Here is a 16,471-nt window from a genome sequence, read left to right on the forward strand (position 1 = left end):
TCCAGTGGCACTTTATTAGTAATACATTTTTATTTGTCTTAGGTACAGGAGAATTCTTGCTTTTATCTACAGAGACTCATGTTTTAGCTAAAACTTTAAAATTATAAGATATGTAGTATGAGTATTATAATTGTGTATTTTACATCTCAAAAATGGGTAAAATTCAAATGTCTTTGGGTATACTAAATTATTAAAATCCTTTACATTGTAGATGATATACATCAATTATAACTTTTTGTTACATTAAAATATATTTGTCTGGTAACTTCATCAGCTATATTAAATAAACATAAAGTTAACTTAACAGCCTGCCCTATTCTTGTACATATACATTCCTAAAACCATTTTTATGCTAGAAAATAGTATGGGGATGCCTGGGTGGCTCAGGGTGGCTCAGTCGGTTAAGCTTCTGACTTCGGCTCAGGTCATGATCTTATGATTCGTGGGTTCAAGCCCCGCGTCAGGCTCTGTGCCCAGAGCTCGGAGCCTGGAGCCTGCTCCGGATTCTGTGTCTCCCTCTCTCTGCCCCTCCCCTGCTTGTGCTCTGTCTCTTTCTCTCTCAAAAATAAATAAACATTCAAAAAAATTTTTAGAAAATAAAAGAAAATAGTATGTATTTATGAGTTGATCACTGTTAGAAGAAAATCTAACTTATTTTTACTGTGTTTTTATATTCTGGATCCTTACTAGACAGTACCCTAGCTTTATGGCTGGGAATGGTAATTTTTACATTTTAGTTCCAGATTTAGGTATAGTTTTGTTTTCATTTTAAAATTTTTAATAGTTTTAAAATATGTAAAAAAGCCCCATGATTCAAAATTCTGTAATTACAAGAGTAAAAACATCTTTCCATCTTCATCCTTTTCCTTGCATTCTTCCAGACATCTTTAATGCAAGGGCAATTAATGGTTCCTCCCCTACCCCTGACCTTCCCAGTGTCTGAGGTGTTCCTTCCGTACCAGCATTGCTGTTCTCTTTCCCCAGTGATGTGAAAGGTGTGATGAGTCCCTGAAACAAACCCTTCATCCTTTTTCCAATTCTGTGTGTAATCAACACAATGTGGACATTTTCATCCCTAGATGGCTCAACCCTTTTTTCCTTTTACACACTGTACCATTCTAGAACACCTCTCACTCCCTGACATTTGAGCCATGCCAGGACTACCATGGCAGTTGTGACCTCGTATCCATAACTAGTATTACTGATACCATAACCTTCCAAAATCAGCAAGATAATTGTGCAGTAAGAGAGGCACCAGTTTAGAGTCTTCGAGCTCTCAGCCCCACTCTTTTATTGCCTTTTGCAAATACCAGTAGCCTAGGCTCCCAGAGGGAGGCATGGGAGGGGGGAAAAAGCATGAAAAGACTAATTTGTTATGTGTCAGCCTATCTTAATCCCTCCTCCATCCCCAACCTTTTAATTAAACATTCTATCCAAATAGGAGGTGTCCTGTGGAATTGCCACATTTAGAACTCAGACTGCCTATCTAAAGTATGTGTTCCACTGGGAATTTAAAACATCTACAGGCAGGGGAGCCTGGGTGGCTCAATCAGTTAAGCATACGATTTTTGGTTTAGGCTCAGGTCATGATCTCACGGTTCATGAGATCCAGCCTCAAACCCCATGTCAGGCTCTGCACTGACAGTGTGGAGCCTGCTTGGGATACTCTCTCTGCTCCTTCCCCGTTCACACTCTTTCTCTCTCCCAAAAGAAATAAACATTAAAAATAAACAAAAATAACATCTACAGGCATACCTCAGATTGCAGGTTTGGTTCCAGACCACTGCAAGAAAGTGAATATTGAAACGAAGTGGGTCAGGTGAATTTTTTTGTTTCCTAGTGCATAGAAAAGTTACATTTACGCTATATACTGTAGTCTATTAAATGTGCAGTCACATATGTCTAAAAAGATAATGTACACACATGAATTAAAAAATATTGCAAAATGGGCTATGTGGGTGACTCAGTTAAGCGTCCGGCTTCCGACTTCCAGTCAGGTCATGATCTCCTGGTCCATGAGTTCGAGCCCTGTGTCGGGCTCTGTGCTGACAACTCAAAGCCTGGAGCCTGCTTCAGATTCTGTGTCTCCCTCTCTCTCTGCCCCTCACTGCTCATGCTCTCTGTCTCTCAAAAATAAATAAACATTAAAAAAATACTGCAAAAAAATGCTAACCCTCATCTGAATTTTCAGCAAGTCAATCTTTTTGTTGGTAGATGGTTTTCTCTTGATGTTGATGACTACTGACTGGTCAGGGTGGTGGTTCCTGGAGGTTCGGAGGCTGTGGCAATTTCTTAAAATAAGGCAACAATGAAATTTGCTGCATCACTTACTTATTCCTTTCATAAGCTATTTCCCTGTAGCATGTGATGCTGCTTGATAATATTTTACCCACAATAGAACTTTCAAAATGGAAGTCAATCCTCTCAAACCTCGAACCTCGCTGTTGCTGTATTGACTATATTCTATTCTAAATCCTTTGCTGTCATTTCAGCGATTTTTCACAGCATCTTCACAAACAGTAGATTCCATCTCAGGAAACCCACTTTCCTTGCTCATCCATAAGAAGCAACCTCTGATCCATTAAAGTTTTGTGAAATTTCAGTAATCCAAATATAATAATAATGAAGAAGTGTGAAGTATCGTGAGAATTACTAAAGGACACAGAGATATGAAGTAAGGAAATGGTTTTGGAAAAAAAAAATAGTGCCGAGAGGCTTGCTGGACTCAGGGTTGCCATAACCTTCAATTTGTTAAAAAGCAAAAAATGCGGTATCTGTGAAGTGCAATAAAGCTAAGCACAAGATGAGGTGTGTTTATGTTCCCATGATACATTCAGCAGGATCAGTTACAACCACTGGGTGTATACTGGTGGAAAAGGACTCACCTACAAGGTTATATCAATCTGTTGTCCAATTTGAGAGTTATTTCTGGATCCAGTAAAATAATTTTTGGCCACACCATGGGCACATCCCAGCATCACAATGACTTGTGCCCCAGTGTTAGGAAGGGCCAGAAAAGCTTGGCAACCTTGGTTGCCATCAGATCCCTAACCAGATTCTAATTGGGAGAACAGAGGCTCACCTACCCAACACTGATAGCCTGTCTGCCCTTTTTTGTTCACGATTATGTGTGTGAATTTCACTTAAAATTGCTGTCACTCTAGTTCCTTTTAATTGCTGTGCAATCAATAAGGTAAATCTTTTGGGGATTTTATGTACATATCACTAACACTCTGATATTAGAGAATATACCTTTCTTCCAAAGGCAAATGGAACTTTTGGGGAAAAAAAGAATATTTAGGGCACAAAGAAAACGGTAGTTTCTTTAAGGTAGAAATACTTAAAATAGCATTCTGAGGGGCGCCTGGGTGGCTCAGTCGGTTAAGTGGCCGACTTCAGCTCAGGTCATGATCTCGCGGTCCGTGGGTTCAGGCCCTGCGTGGGGCTCTGTGCTGACAGCTCAGAGCCTGGAGCCTGTTTCAGATTCTGTGTCTCCCTCTTTCTCTGACCCACCCCTGTTCATGCTCTCTCTCTGTCTCTCTCTCTCTCTCTCTCTCTGTCTCAAAAATAAATAAATGTTAAAAAAAAATTAAAAAATAAATAAAAAATAAATAAATAAAATAGCATTCTGATACCAATCCCAAGTGAAATTAAAATTGAAATTTAAGAAAACCTTTCTACCTGCAAATTTAAAAACCTGTTACATAATACTATGTTGAAAGGGAACTACAACAGAAGCAATTCCCGAAAGATGATGAAGAAAATGTATGTAAAGCTGTAGAAAACAAATTGTAGCCTTAACATCTATATCAATAAAAATGAAAGCATGAACATAAGTGAAATTAAAGTCCTAAATCAAACTAGAAAAATAACAGAAAAAGAAACTAAAAGCACATGGGAAGAAATGATCAAGATAAAAGCAAAAATTAGGTGAATAGAAAAATAACACATTAAAAAATAAAATTCTGGGGGTGCCTGGGTGGCTCAGTCGGTTAGGCATCTGACTTCAGCTCAGGTCATGATTTCATGGCCTGGCTTCTGAGTTTGAGCCCCGTGTCGGGCTCTGTGCTGACAGCTCAGAGCCTGGAGCCTGCTTCGGATTCTGTGTCTCCTCTCCCTGCCCCTCCCCTGCTTGCACTCTGTTTCTCTCTCTCTTAAAAAATAAATAAACATTAAAAAGAAAACTATTCTTGGGGCGCCTGGGTGGCTTCGTCGGTTAAGCATCCGACTTTGGCTCAGGTCATGGTCTTGCAGCTCGTGAGTTCCAGCCCCACATTGGGCTCTGTGCTGACAGCTCAGGGCCTGGAGCCTGCTTCAGATCCTGTGTCTCCCTCTCTCTCGGCCCCTTTCCCACTCACATTCCATCTCTCTCTCAAAAATAAATATTTTTTAAAAATTAAAAAATAAATAAAATTGGGGTTCTTCAAAAAATTAACATAACAACAAACCATTGGCCAATTTATTTAAGGTAAAGGAAGAAAACACAAGTATAGAAAGTGAGAAATAATAGGAATGACTAATAATGGAAAGGAAAGAAAAGTAAAACAAGAAATTCTATGCAAATAAATTTGAAAACTTAAATGATATAATTTCTTAGGAAATTATGGTTATTAGAATCAGCTTCAGTAGAAATAGAGAGCCTAAACAGAACAAATTTAATAAATGAGAAAATTATCAAGAAAACATCCCACAAAGATTTACATTTTTTTCAATGTTTATTTATTTTTGAGAGACACAGTGGGAGTGGGGAAGGTACAGAGACACGGAGACAAAGAATCTGAAGCAGGCTCCAGCCTCTGAGATGTCAGCACAGAGCCTGATACAGGCCTCAAACTCACAAACTGTGAGATCATGACCTGAGTCGAGGTCGGACACTCAACCAACTGAGCCACCCAGGTGCCCCCCCACCCCCCCCGCCCGACAAAGACTTATAGATGTAGATATAGGTGGAGAGAAAGAGGACAAACAAATGATAAATGGAGCAAAATGTCAATAATAAGTAAAAATCCGCATAAAGGATATATAGACACATATATGTATTTATATAGACTTTGTCCAGATTTTTATGCATTTATATTTATATGTGTGTATGTGTGTGTGCTTTCTTTGAACTATTTTTGTAACTTTTACAATTTTAGGTACAGTAATTTTTTCTAAAAGAAGTTTTTTAATTCAAAAAGCATGTATAGTACCATCCAATTTTTATACATGAATGTAATTACTTGCGTAATCTAAATTATTTATATTTAGTCATACATATTCACAAACATGCATGCCCCCAATGCATTAAAAAGCTATTTCTAAGCAAGTAAGATTTTAGATATTTTTATGCATTCTCTTTTTTGTTTCTCTGTATTTCTTTTCATGAGAATTTCTTTTGACTTAAGATAATAATTTTTTTAATTTAAAAAGATCCTTAAAGCATTGCTTATAATGGTGAAAAGGTGGAAATAAATTTAAATGGGCAATAATTTGAATGACCAAGCTAAAAATAACAAGACAAAAATTACAGAAAATAATCAATGAAAAAAGATACTTACTCTCTTTTTAAAATTTGATCAATTATTCAGAATTCCTACGGCACTAACAAGAAAATCTTACTTCTGAAATTACAGTTGTTAGAAATAATAAAAGTAAATAACCATTTAAGGTTTTCCTAAATATACACAGAGAGAAAAGATGCATTGAAGCAAGCATAAACTTTTTCATCTCAGTTTTTAATGTTTTAATGTTTAATGCTTTCTAATCAAATTAGTAAAGGAAAGACAAGCAGGAGTGACGTCAGATTTATTTCCCCTGCCTGGCGCCCTTAACTTTCATTTATAAATATTTAACAAAGAACATTCAAGGTCGGAGGATCAAAAGCAATATTCTTAGGTGGTAGTAACTTTCTCTCAGTGCCTCACAGTTTGCATAGAAGGGCTGCAGCACATCCTTTGTTAAAGCTGTGCAGGGATGCCTGGGTGGCTCAGTCGGTTAAGCGGCTGACTTCAGCTCAGGTTGTGATCTCATAGTCTGTGGGTTTGAGCCCCGCATCAGGCTTTGTGCTGACAGCTTGGAGCCTGGAGCCTGCTTTGGATTCTGTGTCTCCCTCTCTCTGCCTCTCCCCTGCTCATGCTCTGTCTCTCTCTGTCTCAAAATAAATAAAAGGCATTAAAAAAAAAAAAAAAAAAAGCTGCGCAGTTTGCTTCCATAGGACTGTTTGTGCTACAATGTCATTTGAGTATATTTTTCTGGAGATGCGTAGTGTTTGTCTATGTTGCACTCTAAGTAATTTCCCATTCACTAATTTTCTCTGCGGCTGTGGCTACTCTCCTGTTTAACTCTTCCACTCTTTCTAACTGAAGTTTTCTATTTTTAATTTCTAGAACTTATTTTCTTTTAGTACTAGCCAATTTGATTGTTCCTGTTTCCCTCACCATATTTGAAATACCATTAACTTCTAAATATATTCAAGACACTTATTTTATATTCTATATAATTCCAATATATACTGGTCTGATTTTATAGTTTTTTTGGAGGAGTTTGATTTTCATTCATAGTTGCTTGTTTTCTTTTGTATTTAGTGATTTAAAAAAAAAAATTTGTCAACTCATATTTCTGTAAGTTTATCTCAGGGAATCCTTTGTGCCTGAATCTAAAGTACATCTATACAGATAGGATCTACATTTACTTTTGCGTAGCACTATCAGTCCAAGCACTCTTTAAACAATATTTTTAGGTTGAAGTTTTCTCATGCTATTTGAGCAGAGCTGATCCTAGTCCCAAAGTTACATGAGCATGCCTTGTCATCTCTGCCTCCAAAAAATTTTTACTTTCAACCAACTTGATCATACATTAGAAATTATGTATAACACTGTGTTTTATCCAGTTTGTTTGTTTTTTTTAGGGTGGCTACGTATGGAGGGATTTCTCCATCCAATCTGCTGTATTGTCCTTCTATATTTTATTTTATTGATCTATTCAGGCTCCAGAATCATGTAGATCAAATGATTGAAGTTTATATTAGAACTATATCTATCATATATTATAGTATCTTATAGTTGAATGACTGGAAAGGTAACTTTTCCTTATTCTAAATTTTCTTGACTCTTTTCAGACATTTAATTCATATGTTTTAGAATCCATTTCAAAGTAAGAACTGTCTAGGAGGGGGTGTTGACAGGCATTGGGTATTTATAGTTCATGTGTAAAATTTGGGAAATACTATGTTATTTACAATATTTAATCTTACCATCTGCGCATTTCTAGTTAATATTCTTTTCAGCATTAAAAAAATAGAGAAGTCTTTTTTTTCCACTATGGTTTCAATTTAGTTATTTTGAGATTACTAGCTAGTTTGAAGCACATTTTAATATCTCCTGTGTACAAATGACTTAATAGTTCCTAAAGGGGTTTTTTTTGTTGTTGTTTATTTCTTTGTTTCGTTTTTCAGTCATAACATGGAAGTCTGCCAAAAACAACAGAAATAAAATAGTGTATCAATTAACAGTTTATTTTCAAAATACCCAATACTGCAGGGATAATTTCTGCTCTACAGCCTGAGCAGCCCTTGAGGAGAAAATGCTAATTTCCTTTTTTTTTTTTTCCCTTAATCTTTGAGAAAGAAATTCTGGTTCTTGAGGCAAACGACCAAAAAAAAAAAAATCTTGAAATGGATTTCTCCGAGGAATTCAATAGTTATATTCAGATCCTACACATTGTATGCTTCATTAAAGCATAATTTCCACCATGACTAACCACTGTCATAAAAAATAGGGGCACCTGGGTGACTCAATCGGTTGAGCATCTGACCTTAGGTCATGATCTCAGGGTTTATGGGTTCAAGCCCCACATCAGTCTCTGTGCTCACAGCTCAGAACCTGGATCCTGCTTCGGATTCTATGTCTCCCTCTCTTTTTGCCCCTCCCCTGCTCATGTTCTGTCTCTCTCTCAAAAATAAATAAATATTAAACAAATTTTTAAAAAATATATGCAGTTGTTACTTTCTAGGAAATTTTCTGAATATTAACAACAAAAGTCCCCCCCATCCATACCTCTCGCTCCCAGTATGATAGTTTCACCTCTGTAAAACAAATTGCAAAATATTGAGAAGGATATCATTTTTCTGATCTGTTGTCAACTTACAATTCTTCAAAGTTCAAAGGCTATTTTTTCCTTTTGTCATCAAAACTGTCCCCACCCCACATTCACCCTCATGTGCTTTATGCATTTTAGTAGTTAGGTCTCATCAAATATTTGTTGAACTTTAATTGGGACGTATTTTGGATGGAAGTCAGGAGCCCTAGGGTATCATGGGCATGCTATGAAGGTGCACACATGAGTTGTGTCTTTCCATAATATCAGCTTTATTCAATCATAAAGCAAAGTTAAATTGTAAATCAGGTTCAGGATTCCAAACTCAATGACATTTCACGTTTAACTTGGTTTCTTACCCATCACACAAATTAAAGCACAAGGCAAGCACACAACAAGATAAAACAAGAGGTAGGAAATTAATGAACTAAACTTGCAATCATTTTCTGAGTGTGGAGTTATGATAAGGCCTCCCTTGGGTCTAGGCCAGCTCTCAGCACTTGCTGCTTATTATGTTCAAGCAATGAAGGATCTCTGTTCTGCCCAGAGACCATTTGGCAGAACCTTTGGGGTAGTCACCTTTTTGGTGTGGTCAGAGGCGAAAGGGTCAGCATCTGGAAAGTCTTGACAGTCTGCTGCAAAAATCCTTCCTTTTTAAAGGGATTCAACCAGACCTCCTCTGGTTTTGCTGGTTATCAGTTTTGGTGTGGTCAGTCGTACTGGCTTGGAAGGTACCTGGTCTTACCTACACTGCCCTTGGCCGCTTACATCACTGCTTGACCTAAATTCTGCCTCACAAGAGTGACTCCATCTTAATTTCTACACAGGGCTAACTAAAACCCATGATAAAATTAAATCACACTCTACAAGTGAACAAGTGAGAGCAATCCTTTTTTTTTTCTTGGAAGCTTTTTTTCCTCAAGAACCCAATTTATTTTGGCTCCCTGAAACACTTCCCTCAACAGTCATTTAGAAAACAAGACTCATAGACGAAACATGAATACAGACTAACTTTTTCTCTGCATAATTGTAATTACAATATAAGACAGAAGATCCCAAAGCACCCTGAGACATTGTCTTGCCCTGATTGGAAAGAAGATCTAGGTGATCACTGAAAGATGATTCCTGCATCCCTCGGTTGTGTTTATCTGAGAGCGACCTCCCAGGAACTGCAGAGACCTCTGAGGTCCGTGGATTAGTGTTGTCTTTAGCGGAAAATCGTGAATTACTTTACAATGGCCACTAGCCGGCGCTCCCGGGAAACCTGACTGCCTAGGAAACCTATCCACCCTGGCCACGCCCCAGTTTCCTGGGTTACCGGCCTCCACACGTTCTCTTCCGGGAGGCAGCGAGCGTACGTTCTCAGCGCGTGACGCAGCACGTTTTGCTATAAATACGTGAAGCGCGCCTGTAGCTTTCTCTCTGATCCCACGGTTGGCCTTCAAGATGGCGCCGGTGAGTGAGCGTTCTTTGGGTGGGAGCGTGTTACTCCGGTGTAGATGATTTTTACATCTACAAAAATTTTGCGAGTTGGGGACCTCTCATTCGAGATAAAGGAAGAGTTGAAATGGAGACTAGGTTAGGAGCACAAGCACGTTGTTAAAATTACAAGTTATTATTTTCGAGACTTCTGGAGACTGCCATGCGGTCTAGTAGAGTTCGAGCTCCGTCCGGAACTGGCTTGGGATGGGTGGCTGTGGCAGCGCAAGGAAGGAGGAGGCACGACGATGAACAAGGATAGTAGGACAGCACTGGGGCCTTTTTCTTTTCAGTCTCGCTTCTGGAAATGCCGATGCTGTCCTATTCGTTTGCACCAGGAAAGAAATGTGGGTAATCGGGCCGGTCTGATAGCCTCGCCAGCGCGGAGGGAGCTCCGAGGCTACGACAGTTTCAGAGAACTTTAGGACTAAAGGAAGAATTGTCATTGTTACTTCATGAAGGAATTTTTTTTAAAGGTGAAAGTCACGACTTTAGGCAGATAAAAAAGCGTGAAAAGATCTTATTTACGTTGTTAATAAGGGAATCAGATATCAAAACCAGTCTAAAGAGCATTTGAAAAGGTAGGTATACGTCGGCGACTTACCAGTTCTAAGTTTTGGAGGCGATTTTTTTTTTTTTTTTGGTGCAAATTACTCGTCTACCTAAAAGCAAACTGGCATTAGTACTTGCTATCCGTTTGGGTGGATCTAATTTGAAGATGCATCCTCTGATGAATACTGATTTGTCTGTTTTTAGGACATTGAATGTATACTGATAGTAGCCAGAGCAACGTTTTACTTGTACAGCCTGATTATGTGATAATTCTGAGTTTGGGGTATGGCAAACTAAAGTTACATATGTTTTTTAAATTACATACTTGGATTAAATATCTCCTTTTTCTCTCTTATAACACAATAATGATTTAATTCTCTAGGCTTGAGTGGATAGAGTATCCTGTTCTGGTGTATAGAGCTTGGGCAAAGTGGTGTATACTACCTGTTTCCCATAGGGCCTGGCCTATAGTAAATAGTACCTGATAATTTAAAATTGAACATCAGTGACCTGGAAAATACTAAAAGCCCATAAAACTTCTCTTGATAATTGGAACAGAATGGACTTGATTAGAGGTTTAAACCAACCCCAGGTCGTGGTTTAATTTTAATTTACAGTAGAAAGTAAATTGATTCTCTTATTAATCTCTTCCAGTTGTAAATATAGGATTCTCTGGAATTTTCTCATTCAGAGAACTAATAGTGGCTACCCATACGCTTCATGCTTTCTTGAGTTTTGCACTTTTGAGACACTTGCATGGTGAACAGGGAGAATTACCATTGGATTTCACAAAAACCCGGTTTAAACAAGTTAAGGAGTGTACCCCTTTTCTGACAGACTAAGAAAAAGGGGTATACCCAATAGATAAATTAAGCGACTTTTTACAGTTTTGCACCATTTCATAATATGACATCACAGTACACTGTGCATCTTTGGGCTGATAACAGAAAGTTTTGCAATATAAAAATGAGTGAATGGACTAGTCCTAATTATGTTAACTATCTGTAGCAGAAAGACAAGAAGCCTAAGAAGTCAACCTGGAAATTTAATTTGGACCTTACTCATCCAGTAGAAGATGGAATTTTTGATTCTGGAAATTTTGTAAGTATCACTCTCCTTGGCTTGTTTTTATCATTGTATTAGAGTGCTTGATGATTTAAGTATATAATTCTTGATTTTAACCTAAGCTCTATTCCTAGGGTACCTTCCCTAGTGAAAATCTAGGGTTTTCTTCCCTAGTTTTGCATTTTTTCTGTTTTAAAATAGGAACAGTTTCTACGGGAGAAGGTTAAAGTCAATGGAAAAACTGGAAATCTGGGGAATGTTGTTCACATTGAACGCATCAAGAATAAAATCACAGTTGTTTCTGAGAAACAGTTCTCTAAAAGGTTAGTATTTGTTTCCCATAATATTTTAGTGAAATGATGGTAATTGTGAATATTACAGAATACGTAATCCTAATATTTTCTCTTCATATGCAGGGATAGATGTGTTGATACGTTCAGAGATGCACATGAAAAGTGTTTTGAACTTCCTAATAGCCTGTGTAAATGGAAAATATATTCAGTAACTGGGCCAATTACTTAGGCTGGTTGTCAGTAAGCATAAATTTTTGCTGGAATATAGGCTCCTGTCCAGTACATTATAGTCCCTGAAATCCAAATTATATATAAACTTTAATGATGTTAGATGATTTAATATTAGAATATGTTGCAAGAAACGTGTCTAATGTGTAACTTGGAAGTAACGTCTCAATTTGCCTGATGTAAATGTTTTCATATATATATATATATATATATATATATATATATATAAATAATTTAAAGGTTTTGGTGGTTGGTTTAGCATAGGCAGGTAGTCAGAGGTTCATTTAATTTACTCAACAAATTTATATGGTAGCACTGTTGTAGGATTGGATAGCCCAGCAGTGGGCCAAGAAGCCAAGTACGTACCACCAAAGGAGCTTAAATTCTAGTGGAGACAGTGAAGTGCAGTATTAAGTAGTTGAGAAGTGAAGCTGAAGACAACAAACTTAATGGGAGAATAGAGGAGATGGTAGTGGCTTGGACTAAAGTAGTGACGCTTGTTAGCTGTTTGGTTAATCATTAGGGATTCAGGGGTGAAAACGTAATATTCTCAGGGATCTTATAATAGGCACATAATTGTAAAATGCAGTGCTATAATAGCTGTGTTGAAGGTAGAGATCGGGCTAAGAATTTGCAGAGAACCTGAGATCAGCAGTGTTCCAGTCGAATGATGTAATTCCTGCGAGAGGGACCGGCATTAAAGAAAAACAGAAGCTTGAGGAATGCTTGGTAGTTCAGAATTACCGTAAAGCCTAAATGGAAGAGAGTGGCTGGAGTGATGAAATGAGACCATGCTGAAAGTTTTTTGTAAGAACTGAGCCATATGCTAGTTGCAGGTGTGCTGATCTTTTAGGTTCATCTATTTTGAGAGAGGAGAGAGAATCCCAAGCAGCCTCCACCAGGCTCGATTCCAGAACCCTGAGGTCATGACTGGAGCGAAATCAAGTCAGTTGTTTACCTGACTGAACCACCCAGGCACCCTAATGAGATTATGTATTTAATTAAAACGTAATCTTGTTATGGCAGTAAAACTGAAGAGCAAGCTACTGTGGCTCTCTCTTTAGCTTCAACATAAAGGACGTTTATTTTAGGGAGGTGGGGGAATAGGGTTTGTAGGACATGAACTGATTCTAATTGGGGTTGAGAAGCTGCCTAATTATTCTGTCCCCAGCAACCTTCCACAATGTTTGATACAAATGAAATATTTTGGAGGGAACATTAAAGATGAATACAACTGCATGTCTTATGTGATAATCCTGTGCATGGTAGATAATTATGTTTCTTAATGAAATTCGTTTTTATCTTACAGGTATTTGAAATATCTTACCAAGAAATACCTTAAGAAGAACAATCTTCGTGATTGGCTTCGTGTGGTTGCATCTGACAAGGAGACTTACGAACTTCGTTACTTCCAGATTAGTCAAGATGAAGATGGATCTGAATCTGAAGACTAGATACGGCAGCCTCTTACAGGGTTTTGCTCGCTAATAAAACAAATGAAGCATGCAAAGGAAAGAAACCTCTAGAAATGGACTTTTAGTTTATTGGTGAATAAAAAACACTGTACCCTGTGTGTTAAGCTTCTGCCTTTTCTGTTTTAAGTGTATGTTGTTTACATGATTCTGGCCTTTCCTTTGATAGTTTTTGTAAGCAGTATTTAAAGATTACTTATTTTGAGAGAGTGTGGATGGGGTGAGGGGCAGAGAGGAGACAGAATCCCACGCAGGGACAGAATCCCTCTCCCTCAGCACAGAGCCCAATGAAGGGCTCAATCTCCTAATCAGCTGAGCACCCCTGGTGCTCCTGAGCAGTATTTAAATTGTGTATAGCTGGTAGAATTTTTTTTTTGTTTTTCAGGATTTCTGAAGTTTTACTCCTTTTATGGGTGTCCTCAAAGTATGTAGTGATGCATAGGAAATAATGAAGGGCAGTATTGTGTATGATTATATAGTGAAATATTTTAAATTGTCTTGACAGTCTTAAACATTTTTGTACATTTTGAAAATGGCAATTCTGAGTGCCTAGAATAGTTCTTGCACGTAAGTGCTCACAACTGAAGCACTTGTGCCCTCTGCTTCAGAGGATGCGGACTCCTAATTCACATAAAAACTATGCGTGAGCAGGGCACGGCTCTAAACCAATGTTTAATTGCCTGTTTGACATCTCAAACCAGATGCCTTGTAAGCACTAGAATCTCAAAACCTTCCAAGTCAGAACCATTGATCTCTTACCCACTAAATCTGCTTTTGTGTTCCTTGTCTGAATAATTTACTTAGCCAGTTAGAATCTTGTCCCCTCTTTGACACCTCCTTACTGGTAATTCTAAAAGTGGTTGTCTATTGATTAGTTCTCAGTGGATGGACCCTTTCCCCCGAATAAAGAAGTCTTTGAGCAAAGCAGAATGGTTTGGTAAAATTGAGATTGCAGGAGAAAAGAATACTGGGATGGGGGTACTAGAGCCGTACCAATTTTCTTGTTTTCCAGTGGTCCTAAGTAATGCGTCTTTTTCCTTTTCTAACCTGAAGGTGGTAACTCAGGTACTTGGAACACAGGCCCTGATACCAGTAGAATCATGTTGCAAAAATAGCATCTTGACTATAACAACCTGATGTACACATTTACTTAATTGGTTTGGGAATGTTTGGAATAATTAATGTTAATTCTTTTGGGGCACCTGGGTGGCTCAGTCAAGTGTCCAACTTTGGCTCAGGTCATGATTTTATGGTTCATGAGTTCAAGCCCCATATCGGGCTCTCTGCTGTCAGCATGGGGCCTGCTTGGGATCCTCTGTCCCCCTCTCTCTCTGCCCCTCCACTGTTCTCTCAGACATTTAAAAAAGGGTTACTGGGTGGCTCAGTCAATTGAGCATCTGACTTGGGCTTAGGTCATGATCTCACTGTACCTGGTGAGATCTCACCGTTCTATATCAAGCTTGCTGCTGTCAGCCTAGAGCCTGCTTTGGATGCCGTCCCCGTCTCTCTCAGCCCCTCCCCTGCTCTTGCTCTCTCAAAATAAACCGAAAATATTTTTAAATGTTAATTCTCTTGATTATTAAGAACTTGAAGTGGTCCCTAATATTATTAACCTACTACCCTAGTACAACAACTCCTTTGTTCTTTTCCTGACAATAGTAATAACCTCTTAACTGCCTTGTTTGAATTGTTCGTGTTTTCTGCCAATAGTTACCAAGATCCTACTGTGCTTCCTTTGTTGAGCATTGTGGATACAAGGGAGTAAAAACAGCCTACTCTAGTATGGTGAGGGAAACTGACTAGATAATCCCATAGAAACTTGAGTACAACAAAGGAGAGGCGTTTATAAGAGGGATTTGATCTAGTCAAAGAAGGTAACAGGAAGTATTTGAGCTAACCTAGAACAGACATGGTATTAGTTGGGTAAAGGAAAATGGGTGTTTCAGGCAGAACAGCATAGGTAAAATTCTCAGGACATTGAGAATCTGGTTAGTATAGAGTCTACCTGGAATAGAGTCGTGATTATGAGAAGAATTTGGAAAGGTAGGTGGAAACCAGCCCCATGCAGGGCAGAAATCCATGTTTTCTTTTATCCTGAGAGCAATGGGAAGCTACTGAATTTTAAATAAACTAATGTGATACAATGCGATCCACATTTTGAAAAAGATATTTGTGTTGTGGTGAGTGGTTTTCAGAGGCGTCACCTCATTCTCTCCACCACACATTCAGCTCAGGTCACAGAGACTTCCTTATTCCTGAATATACCAGAGGCACCCCTGCCTCAGGGCTTACTCTGCTCGCCCCTGTGCCTGCCTGGATGCTTCTCCCCTAGATGTCTAGTTGGTCTTTACTCTGAGCTCTTCTCAGTAAAGCCTTTCCTGACCCTATTTACTCCCATAATTCCCTATCTCCCTTATTTTTCTCCTACTATTTACCATGTACCATAGGCATTTTACTTTACTCTCTGTCTTCCTCCACTGGTGTATAAGCTTCCCAAAGACAAGTGTTTCTCTTTCTGATACTGCAATATGCAGCTGGCTCTCAAAAAACTTGGTTTTCAAAATAATAAAATTTATATTGATACATCCAATTCAAATTTACCATGACAGTTTTTACGTCATCTATTGTATAGTCCTATTTCCTTTCTCTATGCTGAAAAATTCAGCGACACCAACACAAGTATTTATTTGCTTTACCTCACAATACACATGTAATAGTCACCAAAAGCAAAACGAATATTACTACCCTTAATATACTTTGCAATTTAAGATTGTTTTGCAGTTCTTCTTGTCCTTATTGTATATTCCACTAGGAATGAAAAAAGTCCTGTGTTTTAAAGTCACTAGAAATGATTCATCTCTCTGTGGTTTGGGCACAAACTCGACATACAGGTTCATTTGTTTCATTTTACTTTTGATTTTAAAAAGTTCACTTAAAATCTTTTTCTATTTTATAATTGTGTAAAATGTTTACAAGGTTCCAAAGTCCCAAACAAAGTATATTTAAAGAAGACTAGGGGCGCCCGGTTGGCTCAGTGTAGAACTCTTGATTTTGGCTCAGGTCATGATCTCATGGTTGTTGAGTTCAAGCCCTGTATTGGGCTCTGTGCTGACTATGCAGAGCCTGCTTGGGATCCTCTCCCCCTGCCCCCCTCTGTGCCCCTCCTCTGCTCACATACTCTCTCTCAAAATAATATATATATATATATAACGATATATATAACTATATAACTATATATATAACTATATATATATATATACATATATATATATATATACATACATATATATACATATATATAGTTAT

At 38.1% G+C, this 16,471-nt stretch overlaps 1 protein-coding gene across 2 annotated transcripts; it reads left to right on the forward strand.

Annotated features, from left to right (window-relative positions):
• Positions 1–9,442: 9,442 nt before the first annotated feature.
• On the forward strand, positions 9,443–13,266 carry RPL22L1 (ribosomal protein L22 like 1). 2 transcript variants are annotated; one of them, XM_060639208.3, is made up of 4 exons: positions 9,443–9,531; positions 11,116–11,208; positions 11,374–11,495; positions 13,003–13,266. In XM_060639208.3, the coding sequence occupies exons 1-4, from the start codon at positions 9,523–9,525 to the stop codon at positions 13,145–13,147; spliced, it is 369 nt and encodes a 122-aa protein (XP_060495191.1). In that variant the 5' UTR covers positions 9,443–9,522; the 3' UTR covers positions 13,148–13,266. The 2 variants fall into 2 exon arrangements, with proteins under 2 accessions (XP_060495191.1, XP_060495190.1); XM_060639207.1 differs by lacking the exon at positions 9,443–9,531 and adding an exon at positions 9,996–10,031.
• The last annotated feature ends 3,205 nt before the right edge of the window (positions 13,267–16,471 follow it).

Source organism: Panthera onca, chromosome C2 (genome assembly GCF_046562875.1).
Source record: "Panthera onca isolate mPanOnc1 chromosome C2, mPanOnc1 haplotype 2, whole genome shotgun sequence".
NCBI classification, from domain to species: Eukaryota; Metazoa; Chordata; class Mammalia; order Carnivora; family Felidae; genus Panthera; species Panthera onca.